General features: G+C 43.9%; 1 protein-coding gene across 3 annotated transcripts in view; it reads left to right on the plus strand.

The window, feature by feature from the left end:
• The first annotated feature begins 4494 nt into the window (after positions 1 to 4494).
• LOC144823893 (uncharacterized) overlaps positions 4495 to 15517 on the plus strand; it is a 42884-nt gene continuing 31861 nt past the window's right edge. The window contains exons 1-4 of one of the 3 annotated variants that reach the window (XM_078682806.1): positions 4495 to 4697; positions 5283 to 5419; positions 5858 to 6005; positions 7220 to 8187. In XM_078682806.1, coding sequence (XP_078538932.1) covers positions 7530 to 8187 — 658 coding nt within the window. In that variant the 5' untranslated portion in view covers positions 4495 to 4697; positions 5283 to 5419; positions 5858 to 6005; positions 7220 to 7529. The remainder of the gene's footprint in view (positions 4698 to 5282; positions 5420 to 5857; positions 6006 to 7219; positions 8188 to 15517) is intronic. The other 2 variants (XM_078682797.1, XM_078682787.1) reach the window with 2 other exon arrangements.

Below are 15517 nucleotides of genomic sequence, written 5' to 3' on the forward strand. Positions count from 1 at the left end.
ATGTTTTGTGACTTTTTTTCCCATATTCGCATGAGATTTTTTTTTTACCTATTTTGAGAGGAAGGGGTTTCACTCAGGTTAGACCAGCGTTAGTTTTTCTTTAATCTTTGTGTAACCCTGGTGATATTTCTAACATTGCATCTTTTTTGGTAGCAGCAGTGAAGATTAAGAATAAGAGGAATTTGAGGATGATGCCACCTTAATCTACTGTTTGTGGTCTCCTGCTATCGTCCGGTTAAGGGGTCTGAATTGGTGATAGGGTTTTTATGAACTGAAATATCACCCATGTATTTTAATTGTCATGTCTAAAGATTTGTAACATTGTTTAAATGTGTGTTCTGTGTTTGTACTTTTATGATTGTAAGTAATCAAATAAAGTGGATTGACTGACTGAATCCCAAAGTCAATTGTCGCTGTGCATTAAATCATGAAGCAAACAGCCATATTGCTTGACTCAGTACGGTACCACAACATTGGTTACCAGCATGTGTGGTCCTCGTAAATCCTGGTATTTCAAACCACGAAGAGAAATACATTAAAATCCATGGGTTCTGTAGGCGACTACACTGCTCGTGTGCTGTGTAAGGGGTAACAAGTGTTGCTCCACCTTGGCGCCACTTGTAAAGACCAAAACGAAGGTTCTAGGAAGAAGAATTATTCATCACAGCACAGTACCCTTCATTGCCACCAACTGCTAAGTACTCTCTCAAATCCCCAGCAACCCCTTCATTCCATTACAGAATCCATTTACATCACACTACCAGGTGACATAACACGGATGCTCTCACCATGAGCTGTAAATAAGATATTAAACCCAACAGTTGACAAATGTTTTTTTTTTGTAAAAGCGTCCCATGGTGCACTTTCACTTTAATAGCGGCAGCCCACCTTTCTTTAGACAAGCAGCGTCTAAAGAAAGGGGCACGGCTGCCATTAAAATGAAAGTGTGGAATTTGGCGCATTAGCGTTGCAAGAGAGCGGAGAAAGCCATTTAACCAAATAGTGCTTGGAGGCTGTAATGAAAACCTACTGAGTAACAACACATGTAACGGGGGTGTCCTCATGGGAGGTTACAAGGTGAGACAAGGCGGTACTAAGGAGGGACTACTAAGCCTATTGGCCAATGAAAAGCCACAGTTTGCAAAGGACAGTGACAGCAGCTAATTAAAAAGATGGGCAGAAAGTGGGCGGGGCTTCAAGTCCATACCTGATTACAGCATGTCTCGAAGAGACCGTGCAAACACTGCTAGGCAAGACCTAAAAAGCAGGGCTGTATAGGCCCCCTAACGTCTGACCCTGATATGGAACATTTGAAAGTTCTGAATTCATGAAAACTTAGTGAAATGAAACAAAAGGCCCATGCCTGCCAAGTATCACGCATCGTGTGTGACACTAACGCATTTCAGTGTGGTGTTCCGCATCACCGCACTGAAATGCATTGTCACGCATTTTTAATCATGCCAGTGTGAATCGGTGCCTGTAGCATATTCTGTGCCTCGGCTCTGCTGCTTTCCACAGAGGTGCGTTGCCAGCAGCGCTCTGGCTCACTATGTTAATAGTTAAATAACTGACTGCTTAGCTCTGGAGTCAGTGCTACAATGTTACAATCTGCCTCCCCTGCTGCCTGGCTGCATTTAATTTCCTGCCGCGGCGCGGCTTTCAGACGCCACTGACTCTGCTACTTGCAGCTGTGTGGCACCGTGGAGCCCCGAGATTGGGACCTCGGACCTCGTCACGTCCTGGAGGAGCCAAGGGGAAGTGAGGTATAAGGTGGTTGGCAGGTCAGAGAAACGGCGGGGTATTCAAGAGTCTGCGAGTCCTGGTAGTGGTTCGCTGCTCTCTGCCTAATAAAACTCGCATTGGACCGGCGGGAGGTGGCCAGCATCGAGTCACTCACAACAAAAGGTTAACTAAAAAAAAAATAGTCAGATCCGATGTGCCCCTCTCGAGGCCGCTAGCTTCATCGGAGAAAGGAAAACGTGAGAGAAACGAAAAACAGAAATGAAGGCTGGCATCCCTCGCGTTTAAAAAACAAGAGAGGACCGAGAATAGGCAAACTGCCGCTGCCAGGTCACTGCAACGCGCAATCAACAGGTATTTTTAGAAGAGGGTAAATGTCAAGGATTTAAAATGTTAATGCTCATGCAAGTCTGACAGGAGACCACAGCTGACACCCGCGGGTAACCTCGACATGCGGTGAGGGCAAACATTAAGTGGTGCCCTGATAGACAACATCCCGCGGGGGCACCGCACTAATGACTGAGGCCGCGTCACCACATGAACCTCGAAGAAGCCTGTGCACGCGGAGAGCCCGAGCTTTGGGGGAATTAAATATTTATTTCGTTTTGTTTGACAAAATGTTTTTATGGAGCACAGAAATCTGACCCGATCCAATGCCATCTGTGTACAACTGGGAAAAGCAGGATTCGTTCTTTGAACGCATTCCAGTTTCCCTTCGAGCTACATAAGCACACAGGTATTATACGGGCATTTATCTTGACAAAAAAAGGTATTCAGTGATAGGAAGTCTGCACTTAAAATGCAGTGTAAGCAGGGCCCTCTAACTTTACAGGATTAACCTGTGTCATGGGCTGGCAGGAACCCTTAACCCGACTTGAGTCTTTCATGGACGCAGGCCGCTAGCGCATCATCAATGGTGCTATCAACATTGTGGTGATAATTGCCGCAGGCACAAAACTAAGAAGTGCGGGGTGGCAACAGTTCAATTAAACTTGTGGAAGGCAGCATGCAATGGCAGCGCTGCTCGCAGCATGACAAAGTTGTGCAATGGTTATTCAAACAGGCAAGGGACCCGACTAGCGGCTCAGGTGAGAACCACCCCCCCCCCTTCCCTGCCCCCACACCAGGGCAGCCATTGGAGTTTCTGTCAGCCACACCATCATGTCCAGGCTGGTGTTTGCTGCGGCGGGAGTCGTTAGGCAAGGTGCGGACCGTATGAAGAATCGTGTCGCAAAGTTAGTATAAATGGTTCGCACCTGCCCTTCATGAAGAAAAAGGAGAACCAGACCGTTGGAGAGGATATATATATCCCGTTATACTTCTGAAAACAAATGTGTATAGGGCTCTCTGTTTATCTGGGCAGCTTGCAGGCTCTATATTCACATCACGTTATGCTAGAATTGCAATTTATCTCATAACGTGTTGCAGAGGCGACATAGAGACACGTTGAGCAGCTCGTTTTCTGAGAAGTTTTCATGGAGTGCAAGTTTCAGCTTTGGGTCGAATTTAACTGCGCATCTTTATTTTTCTTGTTTTTGTTCATGTGTGCAGGCCTGCTTGGCAATACCCTGATAGTTAATTTTTTTTCTTGTGCCACAGCCATGTTTTTCTTCTGAGCTGCCACCTGTCTGCCCTGTTACAGCTGAGAACTGACTATACATCACATAGCAGTCTGTCTTCCCACTGACTGTAAGCTGTGTTAGTAGTCGCTCACACCTGGGTCAGGTGATTGTGGAGAAGTGTGGCTCACCGATTAGAGCGGCAGACCCTGAGGCAGAGGTCTGACCAGGGTTCAATCCCCGTCGTGGCAGGGTCTTGGGCTCAATGTGGTCGGACCCGATAATTCTCGCCTCGGTGCCTACTCTAATCATGGGTTCCACTCTGCAACTCTGGGTAATAGCTTGCTTAATCTCCACACCGGCCCTAACAACGCTAGGATGCCTGGCTTCACCTTGGGGTGCCCAGGAGTGGACACCTCACAGGAACAGGCCAGGAAGGGTTCCACAGCGGTATTCGTACAGCGCTTAGAGACCCCTGGGTGATAGGCGCTATACAAGTGCAAATTACATTTACATTTACAGTGTGAGAGCCACTGGTGCTTGCCAATGTAACCTCTCAGTGCGCCAAGCATCACTGAGTCAGCAGAGCCTGTAGTGTAGCTCTGTGTGACAAACTGCGAGTGGGGTGATTGTGCCACCAGCAGGGTTTGGCAGGTCCAGTGCGCACTGCTCAGTAATACAGCTTGTGGATTATGATGTGACTCCTCTTAGAGTTCCTTATTGCTCAAATGGGTGTAAATTCTGAAATGTATATATTTATCTTGCCTTCATTGTTAGATTTTGCTTGCGAGAAAGTGTCACTCATAGTCGTTGAAATGTCCCTCATAATTACACTGAAATTAAGAAAATATCACACATAGCAATCTGAAACCTTGGCAGCTATGAAAGGCCACAACCTTTGGAATACACCTACCATTCTACTTTGTTGCCTACTGAGCGGGTGCCACTCGCCGAAAAAGTACGCTCTATATAAATGCACTATATAAATGCAATTAATAAACAATACAATACTGTCATATTTTCGTTGGTTTCTTAGTGTGGTCCTCATGTCTATGCAAATGTTTTTTTTTTTTTGGCGAGGGGTGTTCGAATATCCATCCGATCACCCTACTTCCAAGTCCGTTATTGTTTGAAACGCGGTTATTATTAAGCAATCGCTACGAAAGACCCTTGAGACGAATGCGACTTCCACCACCTGGTCATAGAATGGAGGCAAGCACTTCCGGATCAGATGATCGGGCAGAGACAGAACAAGCAGCGGAAGCGCCAGACCCCGGAGCTGTGCGTGTACTCTTTGTGTATATCCGCCGAGGAGGTCCTGGGTACCTGTCCCGGGAGGCTTCATAGATTGTCGCCCCCAGATATAACAACGTGCCCTCCTACTTCATTATAATCCAGGTGGGTTCCACTCATATAGCTCATTTAATGGTAAAATGAGAAAAAAATCGATAAGTGAAGTCATAGGAATTGGTGTGCAAAGACCGACAGTTCGGGAGGGGGGTGAGGTTGCACCTACAACGTCCCCCTCCACTCTCACCTACTAAAGGCTACACACATGTTTTTACAGGGGTGGGCGCTCGTTGAATGGCCGTTAAACCCTCACTATGGAATGAGAAGAGACTGCTCCAGAGTATCCCTTTCTATATCATAGTTGGAGAAACTGTAGATCTTTATCTAGAGTAGCTTTAACTTAGGTTCCAGTAGCGCGTGCTATTGTTGGAGTTTAGTAAACGGCAGGAGTGTGATATGAAGCGCTGTATGGTGAGCACATTTATTAGAGCTGCAGTTGGGGAACGAAGGAGAGGCCTGCGCTTCTTTTGGCATGTTTATGTGAGCATCCGGTGTCTGATTAGCACATTTATATGCTTGCGATAGGTATCTAATTTTAAAATGCAGATGGAAAACAACTGTATGACCAACTAGCTTATTATTAGCAACAGCCTCTGGCCCAAATCAGATAAGTACTTATTACTTATATTTCAGGTGTTTGCAATAGAACATGCCTACTTCCGATCACTTAACAGATTGTTGGTAGTAAAGGTGTCTAAAATATGAAGTACTTTCATAGAACTGCATTATGTGTCTTAGACTGGGGACCAGATCTCGGAAACCTGGATTTCGTAAGTCCTCTTTTGTAATTTTTCTATGCAAATTTCACAAATTCCTCAAGTGTCTGTTCGCCATTAATTGATCACACTGTTGCAGTCAACAGTGGCCCATTCTACTGCTGTCCACAAGTTATTAGCTGACAATACGTTTATGTGAGTTATTTTCAGCGTTCAGGTCTATTATTTCCTGAAATGTTACTTTATTAGATTATCTATTGGTTATTAAATGTTTTCTGCTCTCCATGAATAAATTCCGCACCCTAATGTCCCTACATTATTTATCAGTAGATTTGAACTCCATGGCTCATTGTCTTATAGACCAGCTCTTCGTGAATTATTTTCACTCAGTGTAAATATCCACACGTTACCTCATCTCGGTGCAGCACTTGGAGAGCTTGACGTCTGCAAAGGTAGGCAAACGCAACTAAAACTTTTTTTTTTATATGGCAGGTCAGCCAGTCCAAAATATACCTTTTCAACCGAAAGCACAGCACAATTACTGAAGTGCAGTGTAATTCCAAAGACCATCCACCGTATCTTCTGGCAACCTGAGAAACCAATTTTAGTGCCTCGTAAGATAAAACCATGTGCTTAATAGGTAAGACGGTTCAGTTTTATTTCCTATTCCTACAAATCCATAAAGCAACTACACAAAATATTACTATGAGCTTACTTGGGAAAATCAGATCGCGCCATTTAATGGACAGAAGCTGGACATATAGAAACTTCAACTCAAGAAGAAATTTTATTCCATATAATTAAAAAGCATAAATGTTCACATGTTACAAAAATCTAGACAAGACATTAATAAATATAACACAAAATACATCCAATGACGTAGCACATCTAGTAGTCTAAAAGAGTTCAGTACGAAACTTCTTACGCATTTAAAAATCACCCATCTGTTTGCATATGCTTATTGCCTGCCAAATAAACGTTTCCGCTGCTAGGTAGACCTCTAGAGAGTCTAACTGTTGCATAAAAACTAATTCAAGTTTGCATTGTCTAAAATTACATTTCTTTAGCAATGGTATAATAAAATGGGCTGTCAGCACACAATAGAACTTACAAAACTTTTAAAGGGCAAGGAGCCTTGAGTGGCATACCCATCACAGGCCAACTGGATAAGACCCTACTATTCATTCTGCCTAGGAAAAGGCACAAGGTAGTGGGTCATATTATACCTAAATGTTGTCAGCACAAATCTATTCCTAATGTTTATTACCCGTTCCAGGTAAGGGTGTATGTCTTCCTTAGTTGATACAAGGGAATTCAAATTGAAACTTACTTTTTGATGGGCCCTGTCTGTTGAACCTGTTCTTTTCACTCATGTTTGTATCTCCAAAAACTCAGTGTCCTCGTACAATTCCAGTCTACCAAGCCTACCACATTTGACATAATGTAACTGAGGGATATGTGCCAACCGATCGAAGCATAAACAGTTGTGTACTATTTGCCTAGTAAGAGAGGTTTCCTCTTGCATTCTAATCCTATGTAACAACAGAAGTGGGCTCCTTTTAGTAAAGCCTTGCCCTCTCCCTTATTTTTTCCACTATGATTGCCATGGAAGCAGCATGCAGGTTTCCATAAATTTCACATCACGTGTACGAAGGGAAGGTACTTATAGTTTGTAAACCACGCAACCCAGGCACCCACATAAGCTGTTTTTGGAATCTCTAGAACGCTCATGGATTCCCTAGAGACAACATCATATATTCCTGAGAAACCTGCACACAGAGTTGGTTTGTCAAGATCTTCAGGGTTCAGCTCCTAAAAGAAGTTGATCTTATTTATCTATTTTTGTCATTTCAGGTACCACTTGTTGACTGCTGGTGGGATAAGGAAAGATGGTCATTTGCAGCCACTCTGTGTCCAGAGTCTGTAGTCACTGGTGATGCTTAAGGAATATACCCTACATTGGGGCATAGGCTGGAACTACTAAGAGACAGTAGTGAGTTGATGAGTTTTTGGTGCAGCTAAGAGTGGACCACTGAAGGACGCTTCAATCAAAAAGTCTGCCTCATGGTATGAAGAATGCAAGCATCAGTGTGATGGTTATAGGAGAAGTCTGCACATTACTAATTTGGAGATTGTGCAGACATTGAACATTTTTAAGAGGACAATGGCATGGCCTTTGGGACACGTTCATACTCGTATGAAAAATGACCAGAAAGAATCCCAGCTTCACCACTGGGACAGATTTCAAACTCAGATCCCAGGCAAGGATCTTGTGCAGATGAAACCTGGGGAGGACCCAGAATATTTCTTGAGGACGTTTGAGCGTATAGCAGAGTGTGCTCCATGGCCAAAGCATCAGTGGCCAGTGCGCTTAGCTCCTTTGTTATCTGAGGAAGCTCGGCTCATTTACCAAGCTTTGCCGAGTTATGCTGCTGAGGACTATGATCAGTTGAAAGATGCTCTCCTTAGACACCTGAGTGTGAGTGAGGAAATTTATCGGAGGAAGTTTCGCAGTGTTTCATTCTTATCAGAAGCTGGACTACGGGCTGTGGCTAATCGGCTGCGGGAATTGGGTAGGAGGTGGTTGAAACCAGAGACGCGGAGCTCTGAAGAAATTGTAGAGATCATCGTGGTGGAGCAGTTCATCCACATTTTGCCAGGGGATGCTAAAGAATGGTTAAGTCATCACCAGGTGCAGTCGCTCGAGAGTGCAGTTCGGCTGATTGAGGGAATCCTCGCTGGGGAACACTACAAGCATGCAGCTGGAGGTTTAATGTCCAGTGTGCAAACCTTGGAACTGGAGAAGGTGCATGTGACAGAAGGTATGAGTCTGTTCTCTGTTGGAGAAGGTACACTATGGATTTTTGGTCATAAAGTGGGTTATGGAAATATTAAAATCCAACCTCAATGTAAGTTATTGATTTTCTTGTGAGGCAGAACCTGTTCATTCAGTAGTTACTTTTTATCACCTCATCTATAAATCTCTTATAAGGAACATTGGATTCTTAGATGGAGGAACTATGAGGCATCTTGAGAACAACTCCTAGACCTGCTTTACTGAGTACAGGTTATAATTAGGGCTCCCGGTTTTATGGTATTTAATATTTTTACATTTCCGCCTGTATTTATCCATATTTATTTTTTGGTCACCTTATCTATATTTATTAACGTTTTATTTTGTCGCAAGCAAAAACAGATGCTGCAGCTAGTATTTTTTCACATTTATTTAAATAGGCAATGCACACTTGGTTGCTATAGGTTTAGATAGATTTATGTAGATTGGTAAATGGGTACTGCTTTTAAAAAAGAGATCACTTTGTTACTTACAGTTAATAAATTGCAATCCTAATATAGCACAGTGGGCTATGAAGGGCCTTGTAAACCTCACTGTCTTATGTAACTCATCCTACACATTGATTTACACACACATTATTTATTGTCAATGTATAATGTGTGATGTAAAGTGCTTTGACACCATGCATTGGTATGAGTAGCGCTATAAAAGAAATAAACCAAAGTAGTGGGATTTAAATTGTTATTTGTGTAAATACTGGGACAGACCAACGCATCTAACATTCCTACAGTGCGTGCATACCTCTTGGATCCAGGGATTGAACAAAGTCAAAAGCATGCCTCTCTTAAGTACCTGTGAAGTGATAAGCGGTGTGCATTTGTTTTCCCTCAATTGCTTTTAGGTGTGCGTCTCTCCAGCCCCCTCATAGCTCCCAGCCAGGATACTTAAACAAAAGGAGGCCTGATGGCACCTTAACCTCGACCTTTGTTATTGGCTCAGCTGAAATCCAATATGCCCTCTTCCCGCCTGGACTCTGACAGGCTCATCTTCTCCTGGCAGACAGCAGCAAAGTTAGGCATATTTATTGGCATTTTTCAGTTTCTGTTTATACAAAGGAAACATATTCTTCCGTCTGTATTTATATGCAGAAATCCATTTAAACGGAAAACCGGGAGCCTTATTTATAATCCTAAAGCCTGCCTTCATTCATTGTCTGCTCAAGCATCGTGAAAGATAACATAGGTCACAAGGTGCCATTAAGCTCTTCAGATACTGAGTACCTACTGAAATAATTAATCGTCAGTGTGAATTGTGTGATATTTGCCACATGACACAATTGTGATTGCTTTGGAGCCTATGGTTGAACAGAGATAGTGTAGCCGTGAACTGATGTTTTAAATATAGTCTTAAAAGATTAATTTTGACTGAAGAGCTGCCATTTGTTTTTTTATTGTATCTGACTGACGATCTCCTGTAGATCAGCCTCCACTATAACAATCTCTTGGCACCGGTCTAAACACTGTCTAGCCAAAAAGACATGTATTCAGCATTTTCCTGAAGCTTAAAAATAAGACAGAAACGCTGATGTTCACAGGTAGGGAATTCCACAGTCTTCGGGCCTCTAGAGAGAATAGGTGCTCTCCATGTGTCCTTATATTTGAGCCCTGCTAGAATTCACCCTAATTTCGCTGCATAGATCACGATTACAGACCTACCACCTGCTTTTAGATGCCAGATATTTAGGAGTTAATTGAAGGAAACACCAGAATACCTTGATAGAGCTCTTAAAAGCAAAGCTGTCTGGACCGTGAGCCACTATGTAGCTCTTACGGCTGCCAAGACATGGTTAGTTTTCTTGAGCCCAAAAACTGTTTTAACAAGCATTTACAATGCAATGGTTTCGCCTTTGGAAAAGTTAGAGCTATTGGCATTGTAAATGACAAAATTTGTATTTATGTGTTGGTTTTGAAAACAGATAAATAAATGGCATTGTCATTTACATTGCCATTAGCTTAATCTCTCGCAAATGTGAGACCTATTGTACCCTACGGACGAGCTCAGCAGACAGCAATTACTACCACACACACACACCCAGAGCCACACACACACACACCCAGAGCCACACACACACACACACCCAGAGCCAGCCACACACACACACCCAGAGCCAGCCACACACACACACCCAGAGCCAGCCACACACACACACACACAGACACACACACACACACACCCAGAGCCACACACACACCCAGAGCCACACACAGCCAGAGCCATACACACACCCACACACACCCACAGCCACACACACACACACACACACACACAGAGCCACACACACAGCCACACACACACAGAGAGCCACACACACACACACACAGAGCCACACACACCCAGAGCCACACACACCCAGAGCCACACACACCCAGAGCCACACACACCCAGAGCCACACACACACACCCAGAGCCACACACACCCACCCAGAGCCACACACACCCACCCACCCAGAGCCACACACACCCACCCAGAGCCACACACAAACTCAGGAGAGCAAGCACAGCGAGGGGGCAGGGAAGCAAGCACAGCGAGGGGGCAGGGAAGCAAGCACAGAGAGGGCGCAGGGAAGCAAGCACAGCCAGGTGGCAGGGAAGCAAGCACAGCCAGGTTGCAGGGGAGCAAGCACAGCCAGGGGAAGGGGAACCAGGGGGCGGGGAAGCAAGCACAGCCAGGGGGCAGGGAAGCAAGCACAGCCAGGGGGCAGGGAAGCAAGCACAGCCAGGGGGCAGGGAAGCAAGCACGTGCAGGGAAGCAAGCACAGCCAGGGGGCAGGGAAGCAAGCACAGCCAGGGGTCAGGGAAGCAAGCACAGCCAGGGGGCAGGGAAGCAAGCACAGCCAGGGGGCAGGGAAGCAAGCACAGCCAGGGGGCAGGGAAGCAAGCACAGCCATGTTTCCAGTGCTTGGCTATTCTGAACAAACCATTGGTATCCGGCCTGCCACTCAAACGAAAACAACTCCCAGAATTGTCGTGTATTTCTATAGGTTCTGAATCGATCCCCCTATTCCTGACCCTATTCTGGTTAAACTACCTAGCTAGTTAACTAACAGTCAGCCCATGAGGCAAGAAATCCCCCATGATGCAGATACCGTTATCTGACGCAGTCACACTACGGCACAGGAACGTGTTATCTGATTAGGTCATAACGCTTGAGATCTAATTAGACAAGCGACATTCCTCCAGCCCCTGATAAGGCATACAACGTTCTCATAACAAATCAAACCTATGACAACCTGGATAATCCGTGCGGCCATTGTTTTGATTTCACAGAGAACTTTAGTAAAGAATGTGCTAACGAGCAAGTCGTATGACATCTTTATTGACGTACCTATGTCCACCCTTACGTCAATCCCGGCACCTTTAAGGTATAAATATTGCCGACCTTGCCCTATGCAAACACACGCGTGGTGACAAGACGGAGCAGCCATACTTGCCGAAGCCGAGAGCAGAAGCAGACCCCGCAGGCAGCAGCCCCGCCTTCCTGACGCGCTGAGAGACGCGCTGCTATCTCAAGCCGAGAGACCCAGCACCGGCGTTTCTGGGCAGCCCTCGCAGGCAGCCTGGAATATCGAGAGCAGAGAAAGAGATACCATTCCTCATTCATCCTAAATTCCAGGTACCGAACTGAATAACCCCTCCTAGAGAATTCTTTAGTTATTCACTTGGCAAAAACAAACTTAACTTAAACTGTAACTTTCTATTCCCGCCCACGCATTAGACTTAGGTCAGATACACGGGGTAGGCGTATTTAGAAACACCAGTTGAGTACGTTTAGTCAAATGTATATGTGTATGTAAATATATTTTAATCATTTTAAAGCATCATATGGCTCAGAAACCATATCAATGTTTTTACAGTATTATTTTATACTATTGCTTTTAAGGTATGCACTTTACTTAACTATAAGTATTGCAATAATATCGATCCATTTCTCTTTTACGAGAAAAGAGACTGATCAATAAATAACATCTTTTATTGAACACGCCCGTCTCTTCCTTTTCTCTACATTCTGATGAGACTAAGAATGCACGTACTGACTGAGTAAAATAATTGCCTTGTGCTCACACGACTCTTGAGATTGACTCTTGATTAGGGGAGAGCAAAGTTGTCATGTTCTATGGTTGTCAGAAACTAAATCCCTTCTTGTCTAATCAGGGGAGTTAATCCTTCCTTGAACATTCGAGAAAGTTTCTAGCGAACTCTGAGCTTAGCTGGCAAACCCAAAAATTAAGTCTAGTATCGACAGTAGTAGACCTAGTTAACGTCTGGTCTAGGCCTTTACTGCTGTAGGTACTATTCCAATGCGCAGAGCCTATTGGGAAAATAGGAGCTACACTACATGGCGCCCAACGCGTTTGGAAAGGGCGATAAAACTAACGTAAGACATTTAGAGTAACTCAGTCCTGCTTTCTCACTCAGACCCCTTTTCCCAAATACTCCAAAGACGTCTGGAGTGGGTGAAAGGTTATTATATCCTCCAAAACCTCGCAGGAGGGAACTCCTATGTATGGTTCTTGGTCTAGTCAACGTTGAAGGATAAAACAGTTCCAAAATATTGTGCATATAATCTCTGTTTCCATAAAGAAACCTGATCTGCAAATAAACATAATACCATCCTGTCAGCGAAATGGACAGCGATGAAGAACGAGAGGTTACTAGATTAGCTACTGAAATAGCAGATGCTGATGCTACCATGCAAACAGCAGACCCGGATATAATACTCATCCAGGTCGCCAAAAGGAGATCTATAACCTTAAAACTTATAGAAAATGGACTGACACCTAGAGGTGGCACAGTCATATTCGTAATCGAGGCACACGAATATCGGCAGACAGAGGTATACTATACATGGATACATTTTCCAGCAGCTAATACTGTAACAAAGTACTTCCACTATTACAAAGTAGAGGAACCTCCTAATGAGTACACTCCTTTCGAGGAGGTGGAAGTACCACTCAAATTCCAAGAGCATTTGCTCTTATTTGATGGCGCCCTAATACATAACAATCACATTACAAGGCTCGGTCCTTTAGGAAGACCAGGAGCAATGTGGCCGGTCCTAGCCGGATACACACCACATCCAGACATCGAAAGAATGCCTGCAGCAGAGCTGTTAATACAGCTAAAACAACTACTAAAAATTCACAGACAATTAGTTCAGTATGTAATGCGGACTTCAACAATTCAGCCAGCGATTAAACTTCCACAGCTGACCCCTCACCAGGGGAACACAATTACACCACAGAACATCCAATCCTGCCTAGGTAAAGTCCCAGCAAAACGGGAACAAATACCATTCTGGTTGGCACAGAAAATTACCCAAATAGAGGCGGTGTTTCCTGACACCACCCCATTAGAAAAACACAGGATTCTGACTATATGTCTCCCAATGGGAATCGCACCACACATTGAGGACTGTGACACTTGGGGTACAGTCTTTGCTTCCATCTACACAAAAACGCACGGTGTTCCATCCATTTCGGTGATACCAGATGTGCTAAAACAAATTCAAGATGAATACGGTCCAGAACCTGCTTTAACTCTTGGTATGAAATTACTAAAAGACTTCAAGCAGGTCTCGGCTATATTACTAGCCAACATAAAAGGTGAAGCAGCAAACGTGGCGATCCGCCAGAGGTTAAAAGAGACAGATATAGCAGACCAACCAGCTGAAATTGCGAGAATCATAGAAAAATCCTATGAAGAACTAGGCAGAGATAGTCTAGGTGGAATACCAGTAAAACCGCAACTGACTACAAGTCCAGAAAAAATGTTTTTTAATAATAATAATAATTCACCAAAAAAGAACTGGAATGGGAACAAACAATCCAATCCTAAAGAAAAGAAATTCCAGTCCAGAGGAAGGTCTCCTAGGCGAAGAGAGAAATCTCCAAACCCGAGACAAAGGTCACCCCAGAGTGAACCCTCTGGGAATAGATATAACCTTAGAAATAGGGATAATATTAAAAAACCTGATAGATATCAAGACATTGATACACGTCCCTCTCAATCTTTTCAGAATTCCTCGCAGAAATCGGAAAGAAGAGGACGATCAGAAGAGCACGCCAAGTCCAAAGACAAGGAACCTGCTCAACTGAAAAAGAAATTACAATTTCCAAAAAAGAAGGTAGCCAGTATCAAGGTAGTTAACAATGCCGAGAATACTGAGGACACAACTGAAAAACGGAGAGTGGGCTCAGACAATGCTAGACAGCGCAGCAGAGGTGAGCATAGCTTGCAAAGTCCTTATGAATCATCTGGAGACAGTGGACACGAATGAATACCTTCAAGTGGAAACTGCAGATACCAGAGTTAGCAAGCCCCACAAAATATACGAGATAACATTACGTATAGAGGGAGATAAGACTAGGAAAATAAGGGGACTATTTTGGGATAACCTCTCAAAGGGTTATGACATCCTTTTAGCTGAAAAAGACTGGCCACCAGAGTTTGTCAGGGAGTGCCCTCATGGCGAAGAAGTAATTATGCCTGCCTTCTCGAATCAAATCCCGATTCATAAAAAATACACACTTGCTAGAAAGTGGGCAGTGGCCTTAGCACCTGCCTTATACAAAAATCATGTAGGATGGGATGAGGATTCTCCTCCTCACAAAATCCAGTTAAAATCACAACCTACTGCACAAAGGCAGTACCCAGTTAAGCAAGAAGCTAAAAAACAAGTAAATGAAATACTAGATCAGCTAGAATACCAGGGGGTGATTGAAACTTGCACCTCACAAATGAACAATCCTTTGTTTCCGGTCTCCAAACCAGACAATTCATACCGTCTAGTTTTGGATTACCGACACCTTAACACATGTTGCAAAACCTTTGCAGTGCAAAATTCACACAGTGCTGCACTAATGAATAACATAGTGCGCAAAAAATACAAAACTACCTTGGACATCTCCAACGGATTCTTTTGTCAAAACATAGCACCAGAGAGCAGATATTTAACAGCTTTCTCAGTAAATGGCACTCAAAAACAATTCTGTCGGTTAGCCCAGGGGTACAAGAATAGCCCGGGGGTATTCTCAGCGAGAGTAACAGAATTACTACAACAATATGATGATGAAGCATTATCTTATGTCGATGACATTTACTTAACAGATGATGACTTGGAGACTCACTTGAAAAGAGTGAACACCATAATACTTGGTTTCGCTGCAGAGGGTTACAAATTCAACTTCAAAAAGTCCAGAATTGCCCATCTGACAGTCCTATTCTTAGGATATGAGTTATCAAGTGAAGGCAAAAGCCTGGCAGACAATTTCCTAGAGAAATGTGCCGTAATCCAAGCT

This window comes from Lissotriton helveticus, chromosome 1_1, assembly GCF_964261635.1.
Source record: "Lissotriton helveticus chromosome 1_1, aLisHel1.1, whole genome shotgun sequence".
NCBI lineage: Eukaryota > Metazoa > Chordata > Amphibia > Caudata > Salamandridae > Lissotriton > Lissotriton helveticus.